Raw genomic sequence first — 12686 nt, forward strand, 5'->3', positions numbered from 1 at the left:
GGTAATAGATGGAGGTCTAAGTTCACTTCTTTGCAAGTAACTGACCAGTTGTGCTGACACCACTAGTTGAAGAGGCTTTCTTTGCTCCATTTTGCATTTCTTGCCCCTTTATCAAAAATGAATTGATTGTATAACTAGGGAACATTCTCTGAATACTCCAGTCAATTCCACTGATGTAAGGGTCTGTCTTTATTCCAATACTATGCTGTTTTAATGACTACAGCTTTGTAATACATAAAGTTGGGGAAAGTGATGCCTCCCATATTTCTTCCCCTAAGGGTTGCTTTAGCTGTTCGCAGGTGTTTATTGTTTCAGATGAATGTCCAGATTGTTTGATCCACTTCTTTGAAGAATGTCATGGATACCTTTAGAAGGATTGCATTAAGTCTGTACAATGCTTTGGAAAATATTGCCATTTCAATTATGTTAATCCTCCAAATCCATGAGCAGGTTATGTGTCTCCATTTTTGTGGGTCCTCTTTTATTTCTTGAAGCAGGGTTTTGTAGCGCTCTTTGTATAGGTCCTTCACCTCTTCAGTTAAATTGACTCTAACATATTTGAGTTTCGATAACACTAATGTGATTGGAATTGTTTTTTAATGTTCATTTCTTTTCTATCATCATTGGTGAACAAGAAGCCATTAATTTTTATGTGTTAATTTTGTAACCTGAAACTTTGCTATATGAATATATTGTTTCTAGAAGTTGTTTTATAGAGTCTTTAGGGTTTTCTGAAAATAGTATCATGTCATCTGCAAACAGTGAGATATTGTTTTCTTTCTTTCCTATCTGGATGACCTTGATACCTTTTTCTTGCCTAATAGCTAGGGCAAGAACTTCTAGCACTGTGTTGAACAGGAGTGATGAGAGAGAACAGCCTTGTGTTGTACCAGATTTTAGAGGAAAGTCTTTTAGTTTATCTCCATTGAGAATAATATTTGCCATTGGCTTGAGGTAGATGGCCTTGACTATATTGAGGAAAGTTCCTTCCATTCCCATCTTGATGAGTGCTTTTTATCAAGAATGGGTGTTGGACCTTATCGAATGCTTTCTCTGCATCTATTGATATATTCATATGTTTTTTCCTTTTTGTTGATATGGTGTATAATGTTGATTGATTTATGTATGTTAAACTATCCTTGCATTCTTGGAATGGAACCTACTTGTCATGGTGTGTGACCTTCTTGATGAGGCATTGGATCCTATTTGCTAGGATTTTGTTAAAGATCTTTGCATCTGTGTTCATCAGGAATATTGGTCTGTAGTTTTATTTTCTTGCAATATCTCTGTCTGTTTTGGGTATCAAGGTAATGTTAGCTTCTTAGAAACTATTTCTTATTTTTGTTTTTTTTTATATTTTATTTAAACACCTTGATTACATACATGATTGTGTTTGGGTTTCAGTCATGTAAAAAACACTACCCATCACCAGTGCAACATTCCCAACACCAATGCCCCAAATCTCCCTACTCCCCACTCAACCCCTGCCTGTACTCTAGACAGGCTTTCTAGAATCCTCATACGTTCTCATTATTAGGATAGTTCAAAATGTAGTTATTTCTCTAAATAAACTCATCCCTGTTTGTGGTGAGTTTCATGAGATGAGCTGTAACTTCCAGCCCTTCTCTCTATTGTATCTGAAAATTATTACTGCAAGAATGTCTTTCATTTTCTTAAAACCCATAGATGAGTGAGACCATTCTGCATTTCTCTCTCACTCTCTCTCTCTGACTTATTTCACTCAGCATAATAGATTCCGTGTACATCCATATATAGGAAAATTTCATGACTTCATCTCTCCTGACAGCTGCATAATATTCCATTGTGTATATGTACCACAGTTTCTTTAGCCATTCGTCTGTTGAAGGGCATCTTGGTTGTTTCCAGAGTCTTGATATGGTAAATAGTGCTGCAATGAATATAGGTGTAAGGAAGGGATTTTTGTATTGTATTTTTGTGTGCCCACGGTATATTCCTAGAAGTGGTATAGCTGGATCATATGGGAGCTCGAATTCCAGTTTTTGGAGAAATCTCCATATCGTTTTCCATAAAGGTTGAACTAGACAGCATTCCCACCAGCAATGGATAAGAGTTCCTTTCTCTCCACATCCCCGCCAGCACTGTTTGTTCTCATTCTTTGTGATGTGTGCCAATCTCTGTGGTGTGAGGTGGTACCTCATAGTTGTTTTTATTTGCATCTCCCTGATGATTAGTGATGTAGAGCATTATTTCATGTGTATTTTGGGCATTTGTATTTCTTCTTTGTCAAAGTGTCTGTCCATTTCTTCTCCCCATTTTTTGGTGGGATTAGATTTTTTTTCCTGTAAAGTTCTGTCAGTGCCTTGTATATTTTGGAGATTAGCCCCTTATCTGATGGGTATTGGGTGAATAGTTTCTCCCACTCAGTGGGTGGCTCTTGTATCCTGGGCACTATTTCCTTTGAGGTGCAGAAGGTTCTCAGTTTAATATATTCCTATATGTTAATCTCTGCTTTCACTTGCTTGGAGAGTGCAGTTTTCTCCTTGAATATGCCTGTAGTCTCAATGTTCTGGAGTGTATTGCCTACGTGTTGTTTTATATATCTTATGGTTTGGGGTCTGATATCGAGGTCTTTCATCCATTTGGATTTTACCTTCGTACATGATGTTAACTGGGGGTCTAAGTTCAATTTTTTGCAAGTGGCTATCCAGCTGTGCCAACACCACTTGTTGAAGAGGCTTTCTTTGCTCCATTTAGGATTTCTTGCTCCTTTATCAAAAATTAGGTGATTGTATGTCTGGGGAACATTCTCTGAGTATTCAAGTATTCCACTGATCTGAGGGCCTGTCTTTATTCCAATACCATGCTATTTTTATAATTATTGCTTTGTAGTAAAGTTTAAAGTTGGGGAAAGTAATTCCTCCCGTATTCTTTTTTCCAATGATTGCTTTAGCTATTCTAGGGTGTTTATTATTCCAAACGAATTTCAAAAGTGCCTGATCCACTTCTTTGAAGAATGTCACGGGTATCTTTAGAGGGATCACATTAAATCTGTACAATGCTTTGGGGAGTATTGCCATTTTAATGATGTTAATCCTGCCAATCCATGAGCAGGGTATGTGTTTCCATTTCCGCGTGTCCTCTCTTATTTCTTGGAGTAGAGTTTTATAGTTTTCTTTGTATATGTCCTTCACATTTTTATTCAAGTTGATTCCAAGATATTTGAGTTTGTGTGGCACTATTTTGAATGGGGTTATTTTTTTTAATGTCCATTTCTTCCTTATTACTATTGGTGTGTAGAAAGGCCATTGATTTTTGTGTGTTAATTTTGTAGCCTGCCACCTTGCTAAATGAGTCTATTGATTCTAGAAGCTTTTTGGTAGAGTCTTTAGGGTTTTCTAAGTAGAGTATCATGTCATCTGCAAACAGCGAGAACTTGACTTTTCTTCCTTTCTTATCTGGATTCCTTGATATCTTTTTCTTGCCTAATTGCTATAGCGAGTAATTTCAGTGCTATGCCAAATAGGAGTGGTGAGAGAGGACAGCCTTGTCTTGTGCCAGAATTTAGAGGGAAGGCTCTTAGTCTTTCTCCATTGTGGTAGATGGCCTTAACTATATTGAGAAAGGTTCCTTTCATTCCCATCTTGCTGAGAGTTTTGATCAAGAATGGGTGTTGGACCTTATCAAATGCTTTCTCTACATCTATTGATGTGATCATGTGATTTTTATTTTTTATTTCTTCCTGCTGTACATATCCCTTGATTAATACAAAATGTCCATCTTTGTCCTTTACAACTTTCCTGAGTATATAGTTTGCATCATCTGATATTAGTATGGCCACTCCAGCTTTTTTATGGGTGTTGTTTGCTTGGATAATTTTTCTCCAGCCTTTTATTTTGAGTCAATGTGCGTTCTGACTATTCAGGTGTGTTTCTTGTAGGAAGCAGAAGGTTGGATTGAGTTTTTTGATCCATTTAGCCACTCTATGTCTCTTAACTGGTGCATTTTGTCCATTGACATTGAGAGAAAGATTTGTCCTGGGATTTATATCTTTATATCAAAATTTGGTGTGTCTTTTGTTCAGTGTTGTCTTAAATTAGGTCTTTCAGTTTTCTCTTAAGACTGGTTTTGAGTCTGTAAAGTTTCTGAGCTGTTGTTTGTCTGTGAAACCATGTATTTTTTGTCAAACCTGAAAGTGAGTTTTCTGGGTACAGTATTCTAGGCGAAGCATTTATTTCATTGAGTTTTGTCACTATGTCCCACCACTGTTTTCTGGCCTTGAGTGTTTCTGGTGACAGGTCTGCTGTAAATCTCAAGGATGCTTGCCTGAACGTAATTTCCCCTTTTGATCTTGCTGTTTTCAGAATTCTGTCTCTATCTGTGGGATTTGTCATTGTGACTAGGATGTGTCTTGGAGTGGTTTTTCTGGGGTCTCTTTTGGTTGGTACTCTTCGAGCATGCAGGATTTGATCACATATATTCTTTAGCTCTGGAAGTGTCTCTTTAATGATGTTCTTGACCATTGATTCTTCCTGGAAATTTTCTTCCTGGGTCTCTGGGACTCCAATGATTCTTAAGTTGTTTCTGTTGAGCTTATCATAGACTTCTATTTTCATCTGTTCCCATTCTTTGACTAATTTTTCCATTGTCTATTCATTTGCTTTAAGTTTTTTTTCCCATTCTCTCCCACTGTATGGAGTTGTTATTTATCTCATTTTTCACGGCACCAATTCTATTCTCAGCTTCTGTTAGCCTGTTGAAGAGCGTATCCATTTTGCCATTCAATTCGCTTACTGAGTTTTTCAGGCCTGTTATTTGACCTGTTATTTCAGTTTGGAGTTTTTGTGATTTCTGTCTTCATATTTTCTTGGTTCTTATTAGTGTTCTGTTCAACTCGATCCATGGTTTCTTTGAGTTCTTTGAGCATCTTCCATATTTCTTGTCTAAACTCCTTATCTGAGAGATTGATTAATTCATTGGCCGTTTTCTGGTCATCAGAATTGTCATCTTCATTCTCTATGTCTGATGCTGGCCTACATTGTTTCCCCATTGTCACACTTGTATTGTGGGTTTTTCTACGTGTTGTGGTGGTATTCGTTAGCTAAATAATGTGTGCTGCCACGCTCCTCCCTTTCTGGGTGGGTTGACTTTCCTCCAAGGAAGGGGAGCCCTCTGTGGATGAAGCCTCATACAGGATCAAATCTTAAGCGCAAGCATGCAGTCTTGGGGAGAGTTGCTGGGCTTCAGTGATCCAGCTCAGTTCTTAGTGTGATTTTTTCTTCTTGTTGCAGTGGCGTTCTTTCCTTAGAAGGAGCGCATGGCCACCTAGCGAAACAGCAACTGTGCTCTTCTGGAGCCTCTGGGTGAGTGAATTTTCTGGGCCCATTTCTGCCTACTCCCAAGAGGTTTAGGAGACAGGACAGGAGACAAACACACAGGCCACACTCACAGTTTCTCACCAGAAAATATTTCAGAGTGTTCCTGATTTTTCAATTTTATGAAAGAGCCTGAAAAATATTGGTAGTTCCCTTGAAAGGTTTGAAAGAATTTGTTAGTGAATCCTTCTGGTCCTGGGCTTTTTTTGAAGGGAAGACTTTACCATTTTAATTTCCTCTGTAGTGATAGGTCTGTTTAGATATGCCATATCATCCTGGTTTAACCGTGGAAGATTATGAGTCCAAGAGTTTATCCATTTCTTTCAGGTTTTCATGTTTCGTGGCAGAGTTTCTCAAAGTAGTTTCTGATTATCCTTTGAATCTCTGTAGTACCTGTAGTGATCTCCCACTTTCATTTCTAATTTATAAATTTATAGTTTCTCTATATCTGTTACATTGTGAATTTTGCTAATAATTTATCTATCTTGTTTATTTTTTCAAAGAACCAACTACTGCTTTTGTTAATGTTTCAAATTGTTTTATTGATTTCCACTTCATTGATTTCTGCTCTAAGCTTTGTTATTTCCTTCTTGCCTACCTATTTTAGGTTCCTTTTGTTGATCATTTTCTAATTTTATAAGCTGTGTCATTAAGCTTTTTATATAGGCCCAATCTTCCTTTCTGATGTGTGCTTGCAAGGCAATACATTTTCCTCTTAGTATTTTCCTCTTTTGCTGTGTCCCATAAATTCTGGCAATTTGTGTCTTCATTTTCATTTGTTTCCAGGAATCTTCTGATATCCTCTTTGATTTTATCTCTGACCCACTGGTTGTTCAATAGTGAGCTGTTTAATTTCCAGGTGTTAAAAGTCTTTTTTCTGTGTCCCTTTGTAGTTCACATCTAATTTCAGTGCCTTGTGGTCTGAGAAGGTAGTCTGTACAATTTCTATCCTCTTGACTTTATGGATATTTGTTTTATGGGCCAGTATGTGGTCTATCCTAGAGAATGACCCATGTATATTAAAGAAGAATGTGTATCCAGTTTTCTGGGGATGGGGTGTCCTATAAATATATATGTATATATAAATATATGTATATATAAATATATATATACTAGTTCACATTTTTACATTTTTCTTTTCAAAGCTAGTATATTCTTGTTGGATTTCACTTTGGTTGACCCACCAAAAGGTGACAGGGGCAGTGTTGAGTTCTCCCACTATTACTATGTTGCTATTGATATCTTCTTTCAGATTTGTCAACAATTATATTAAATATTTTTCTGGTCCCTCATTGGGTGTATATATGTTTAGGAGGGTGATTTCTTTCTGTTTTACATATCCCTTGATTATTATGAAATACTCACCTTTGTTCCTTATAACTTTTCTAAGTCTAAATTTGCATCAGCTGATATTAATATGGCCACTCCAGCTTTTTTAAGGGAGTTGTTTACTTGGATGAATTTTCTCCAGCCTTTGCCTTTGAGTCTATGTTTGTTCTGACTATTCAAATGTGTTTCTTGTAGGCAGGAAAATGTTGTATTCAACTTTTTGATCCATTATGCCACTCGGTGTCTCTTAATAGTTGCATTTAGTCCAATGACGTTGAGAGAGATAATTGTCATGAGATTTAATGCCATCTTTGTGTAGAAGTTTGGTGTATATGTTGGTAAGTCATTCCTTAAAATAGAGCTTTCTTTCAGTTTTTCTTTTAAGGCTGGTTATCATTCTGTAAAGTTTCTGAGCTGTTGTTTATCTTTGAAGTGATATATACTTCCTTCAAACCTGAACATGAGTCTGAGTGCAATAGTCTAGGTGAAGCATTCATTTCATTAAGTTTTATCACTATATCCCACCACTGCCTTCATACCTTGAGGGTTTCTTGTGACAGGCCTGCTGTAAATCTTAAGGATGCTCCTTTGAATGCAATTTCTCTTTTTGATCTTGCTGCTTTCAGCATTCTACCCCTGTGGGATTCATCATTGTGACTATAATGTGCCTTGGGGTGCTTTTCTTCAGGTCTCTTTTAGCTGGTACTCTTTGGGCCTGCACTCCTTAGCTGTGAGAGTTTCTCTGTAATGATATCCTTTACTGTTGATTCTTCCTGAGGATTATCTTCCTGGGTCTCTGGGACTTTCTGTTGAGTTTATCAAATACTTCTATTTTCATATGTTCACATTATTTGAGTAGCTTTTCCATTGTCTGATCATTTGCTTTAAGGTTATTTTCTAATCTCCTCTGCTGTATGAAGTTGTTTTGCATCTCATCTTCCAGATTGTTGATTCTGTCCTCAGCTGCTGTTACTCTGTTGGAGAGGCTTTCTATTGAGGTTCATTTTGTGTACAGAGTTTTCAGTTCTGTTATTTCAGTTTGGAGTTTTTTGATTTCTGTCTTTGTAGTCTGTTCAGCTTGATCTATGCTCCTCTTGAGTTCTGTAAACATCCTCCATATTTCTTCTCTAACTCCTATCTGAGAGGAAAATTAGGTGGCTGGCACTTGTCAGATCATCAGAGATGCCATCTCCATCCTCTATGCAAGATATTGTCCTACGTGGTTTCCCCATTGACATGCTTGTAGCATTGATTTTACTATGTGTTGTGATGGGGTCACGAGTTAGTGAATGTGTGTGGCCATGAAGCCAAGTGGAGTGGCTGCTCTCCTCTGGCTCCACCCTTTGTGGGCAGAGTCAGCCTATCTTCTACAGAGCCCTGAAGAAATTATGTCCGCTGGGCCTTTCTTGGCTGCCCCACACAGAAAAGCAAGAAACCAGGCAAGTAGCAAAACAGAAAACCAGGCAAGGAGCAAAGCAGGAAACCAGACCAGGAGCAAAGCAGGAAACTAGGCAGGGAGCAAAGCACCAGCCTTTTATGTCTTTTTGTGCCAACACACAGCAGGATTCAGGCTTCACCCTTTGTGGGCGAAGTCAGTCTACCTTGTGCAGAGCCCTGAAGAAATTGTCTGCTGGGGCTTTTCTTGGCTTGTGCTGGGTTCTGACAATATTATGTCTCCTGAGTCTTTCTTGGCTGCCTCGTGCAGAAAACTGGAGGATAGCATTTTTCTTGCATGCAGCTGACCTGGGTTTGATCCCCAGCATCCCATATGGTTCTGTGTACAACATAAGGGGTTATTCTTGAACACAAAGCCAGAAATATCTCCTGACAATCAATGTGTGTGACCAAAAAAAAAATAATAATAATAATAACAAAAAAAAAAAAAAAAAACTTGAGCTCAGGGCTACTCTGGGCTTTGTGATGAGTTTATCCTGGAGGTGCTTGGGGGATTAAATGGAATGCTAGGGATTGAACCCAGGTAGGCCACTTGCAAGACAAATTTACTATCCATTGTCCTATTGATTTGGTCCCATTTTACCTTTCTAATGGCCTGCTCCTGCAGTTTTAGGTTATCAAAATTTACACATAATAAGTTGAGATGGTGAGATTCTTTGATTTTTTTTCTCCATTTTTTTTCTCAGAAGTGAAGCATTTACCAGAAGTCACAGTGTGCAGTGTGATCCTTTCAATCAAGAACAACATAGAGAGAAAGTATTTGATCTGAAATGGATTGCCAGGTTGTAACAAGCACAAAGCAACTCACAATTCAAACACATATTATCTCAGCCTAAGGCAAGATTTGAACTGGAAGTAGGATTGATATGGGAAACTTTCTAGACAGTGGTCTTTACCCAAGACATCAAAGGATAGAAGAAACATGGATCAAAGGAAAGAAAGACAGGAGCCCAGAAGGTAAAAGAATTAGCAAAGCTCAAGGAATGAATATGGGTTGCAGATCCTCACATTTGTGGACCAGGTAGCCACATATGCAACTCTGTGACACCCCATATTTTAAATTCTTATTTCCTAGTAGGAATACACAAACATATTAAGTAAAATATTCCTCCATTCAAAGGGCAGGATTCAAGGAGGTTGACAAACTGATGATCAGGGTGGAGGGGATGTTACATTGGTGGTTGAATTGGTGTTGGAATATTGAATGACAGAAATAACAGTATTATGAAGAATTATGTAAAACAGTGTCTTAAAAAATTAATTTACAGAAATGAAGCCACAATAGCAAAACTCCTCTTTCCTCATCTTCCTTTAAAGTCTCCAGACACCGACCACTTCTTATACTTCCATTCTGCTGCCCTCTCTAAGTCACCACCAGCTCCAGCCAGCATCATGGCAGCAGACACAGAGTAAGTGGGTATAGTGGAACTTGCCTTCCCAGTCTCCGAGACTGTGCACTCCAAGCCTTTCTATTGGAAGCCAGGCTTCAGCTAGGATTGTTAGATCATTCTAGGTCTTACTTTGTCTGAGATGGAGACTGAGATTTAATTCTTGAACAAGTGATAACAGAAACAATAGAAACAAAATAGATTGACATGTAGGTCTAGAGTTGAGAGTGGATATTTAAAGGTCATCCAAAAGGATAAAATACCATAAACTTCATGAAAATATTGTCTTAGGTCAAATGTCTCCTACTGTTTAGTGGGTCCTGATTTTGCAGAGCCTAAGAGATTCTTTGCAGCAGCAGTCACTGTCATATTATTGAGAGTCTGTGCCCAGTGCCTCATCCACTAGACCTGAACTCACGTTGTACCACCAGCAACACTAGGCATCTGCCCCTGGTAAGCCCTTCACCATGGTGGGCTGAATGTGAAGCATGAAAATTGGACATGGAGGCAGAAAGAAGTGGCTGCTTCTTTCAGGTAAAGCAAGTTAATGTTTTACAATTTGGCTTTTTCAGACCAATTTGTGTATAACACTGATGGCATTGATAAAAAGAGCAATGATTCAAACGGAAAAAAGGGGGGGGGCAGGAAGAGTAAGTAGAAAGCACAGCAAAGGAAGAAGAACTGTGAAGATTAAGGGGATATATTATTGAGAACTGAAGGAGGAGGAAGAGGAGGAAGAAGAAGAGGAGGAGGAGGAGCAGCAGCAGCTTGGAAGAGTTTTTCTTCCCTCCCCCCAAGAAGTCGGGTTTCAGAGGAGGAATGCGAGGATACTGGGGAGGAGGGACGACTAAAAGAGAAAAGGCGAGCAAAAGAAACCCCCTAGGGTGTGGTTGGGGGTGATGGACGCAAGGGCTGGGCAAGCTCATACATGCAGCTCTGATTCTTTTCACTGCCAGTTAACCTGTAAATTACTGAACTCCAGGAGGAGGACTGAAGTCCAGAGGCTTAACAATCAGATTAAAATTTGGACCACTCAGTGAGGTGCAAGCCAAGAAGTTAATGAGGTAAGAGTCAAGTGCTGTAAAACAAGCAGGGTGATTCCTTTAGTCCCCAAGGTTCCAATTAACTCCCCATTTAATGGTGCTGGGACTTCACTTCTCACCCAGCATTAGCAGCCCTGCCCCTGGGGTGGAATTCCAGGGAAATTCAGCGGCGGCGCCACACAGGGTGTTGCTTGAGCTATGAAAGTGGTGGAAAAGGCAATCCACGGAGGATAACCTGCACCCGCTGCCCGGGTCAAGGGAACTGGGATAAGCAGAGAACATACACAAACCCACAAGTCCTTTCTCCGCTTCTCTCGCTGAAGGTTAATAGCCCAACGTAGGGCTTTGTCCTTCACTACGGAACGCCCGAGGATCGGGGCACACAGTGGCTGTTGAGCACGGTCTGTTGCCTACCAAGTGACTCAGTCTCCAATGCTCCCTTGTACCTGAGCATCTAAAGCTGAGACCAGCTAAGAATTGCTCAGAGGTTAGAGAAGTCTTGGGCGCTCTTCTGGGCGGTCCCAGGGTGGCAGCGTGAGAAACGTGCGCTCCCAGATGAGATAAAACAAGAGGATAGGGTCGGGTGAGAGAGGCTTTGGGGTCGCAGGGGCCCAAGTCTGCACCGTTTGCAACTAACCTTCCGGCGGGGATGCCCGCGCGGAGCGCAGCAGCCCGGCTCCATCGGCGCGCGGCGCCCGCTGCGCACGTAGGTCACCTGCCTCCTGCTGGCACCGCGCGGCGGGCCGGACGCCCGCTGCCAGTGCGGCCCGGGCGGTGCGACTGCGGGTCCCGGAGGGGCTCCCCGGGTCGGGGGCCGAGCCGCTGCGCGCCGTAGCTCGGCGCAGAGCCGCAGGCCCAGCAGCAGCGCGGCTCCGAACAGATACCGGCGCAGGGTGCCGCAGCCTCTGCGGGGTGGCACTTCTCTCCCCATCCCTGGGGTTGGCCCAGGGCTGCGCTTGGCGACCCGCGCGCAGCACCAAGTCTGCACCCGGGATCTGGCCCCTGGGGCCCGCACTGCCCGCAGCAGGAACTCCCCCTCAGGGCCGGCCGGGGCTTGAGCTCGGTCCCGCCTCCCTGCCTTCAGTCCGAGAAAGCCTCTGAGTCACTTTATCCTGCCCTGCCTTCATGCCCAGGCCGCTACTGGGGTCGAGGGGCTCCTAGACCAGTGGTTCAGGGCTGTCTCTGCACAGGAGCCCTCCAGGCCGGCTTCCAAGACTTTATGGAGGTGAGAAGCTACAGGCCCTGGAAAAGCGCATTCCTAAGAGAATGCTGGGCTAAAGCTTCGTTTCCTAAGGATTGGCACTGTCAGGTTTCCCCACAAGTTCTGATTGTCAAGCGGTTTGTGCCCTTAAACAAACTATAAAAATAAAGCACTTATGTTCGAGTTTACAACTTCTCTCCCTCAAGAAAGAAGGGGAGTGGTGGATGAGGCGGACAGTCAATGCAGCCAAGTCACATTAGAATTATTTCCATGTCTAATGTTCTGCCTGATGCCAACCCATGCTTTCCGTTGTTATGAAATGTGTGGGGGTGCAGAGACAGAGAGAGGGAGAAAGCTCGCGAAGATCTGACAGCAGGGAAAGAGAACAGAAGTTACCATGGCATGATGTAAATCAAATTAATTTAGCTCCAAACACACACCTCCCTGCTGTCTTGCAGAGATGCAGAGGGACAAATTTATCTCGCGGCAAAATGCTCCCCAGCTGGTATTTTCATCACCATCTTGACCTTAATTAATCAGGCTGAACGCTCACAGCCTAATGTCCAGTATACACTGTTCCATTTTCAATGGTTGGGATACTTTCCCACAGCCCTTTGGAGGTTTGGGTTTGTTTTTTTTTAGTTGTGACCACATATCTTTTTGCTTGTTTGTTTTTCAAGGTTTATGCTTGTATTTTTCATGCTTCTATGAGATTACCCCTGCTGGCCTGGCTTCTTCTCCCCTGAACAGCCTACAGCCTGGACAAGAGACCAAATATAGAGCCAGTCCCTTTGGAATGTCTGTTATTTTCTTTTTTCTTTTTATTTTATTTTATTTATTTATTTATTTATTTTTGGTTTTTGGGTCACACCTGGCAGTGCTCAGGGGTTATTCCTGGCTCCAGGCTCAGAAATTG

General features: G+C 41.2%; 1 protein-coding gene across 1 annotated transcript in view; it reads right to left on the reverse strand.

Annotated features, from left to right (window-relative positions):
• METTL24 (methyltransferase like 24) overlaps window positions 1–11500 on the reverse strand; it is a 184184-nt gene extending 172684 nt beyond the window's left edge. Inside the window, exon 1 of the mRNA XM_049771207.1 lies at window positions 11207–11500. Within this exon, the coding sequence (XP_049627164.1) occupies window positions 11207–11500 (294 nt within the window). The remainder of the gene's footprint in view (window positions 1–11206) is intronic.
• Window positions 11501–12686: the final 1186 nt, after the last annotated feature.

The sequence above is a fragment of the Suncus etruscus genome, chromosome 4 (genome assembly GCF_024139225.1).
Source record: "Suncus etruscus isolate mSunEtr1 chromosome 4, mSunEtr1.pri.cur, whole genome shotgun sequence".
Lineage (NCBI taxonomy): Eukaryota > Metazoa > Chordata > Mammalia > Eulipotyphla > Soricidae > Suncus > Suncus etruscus.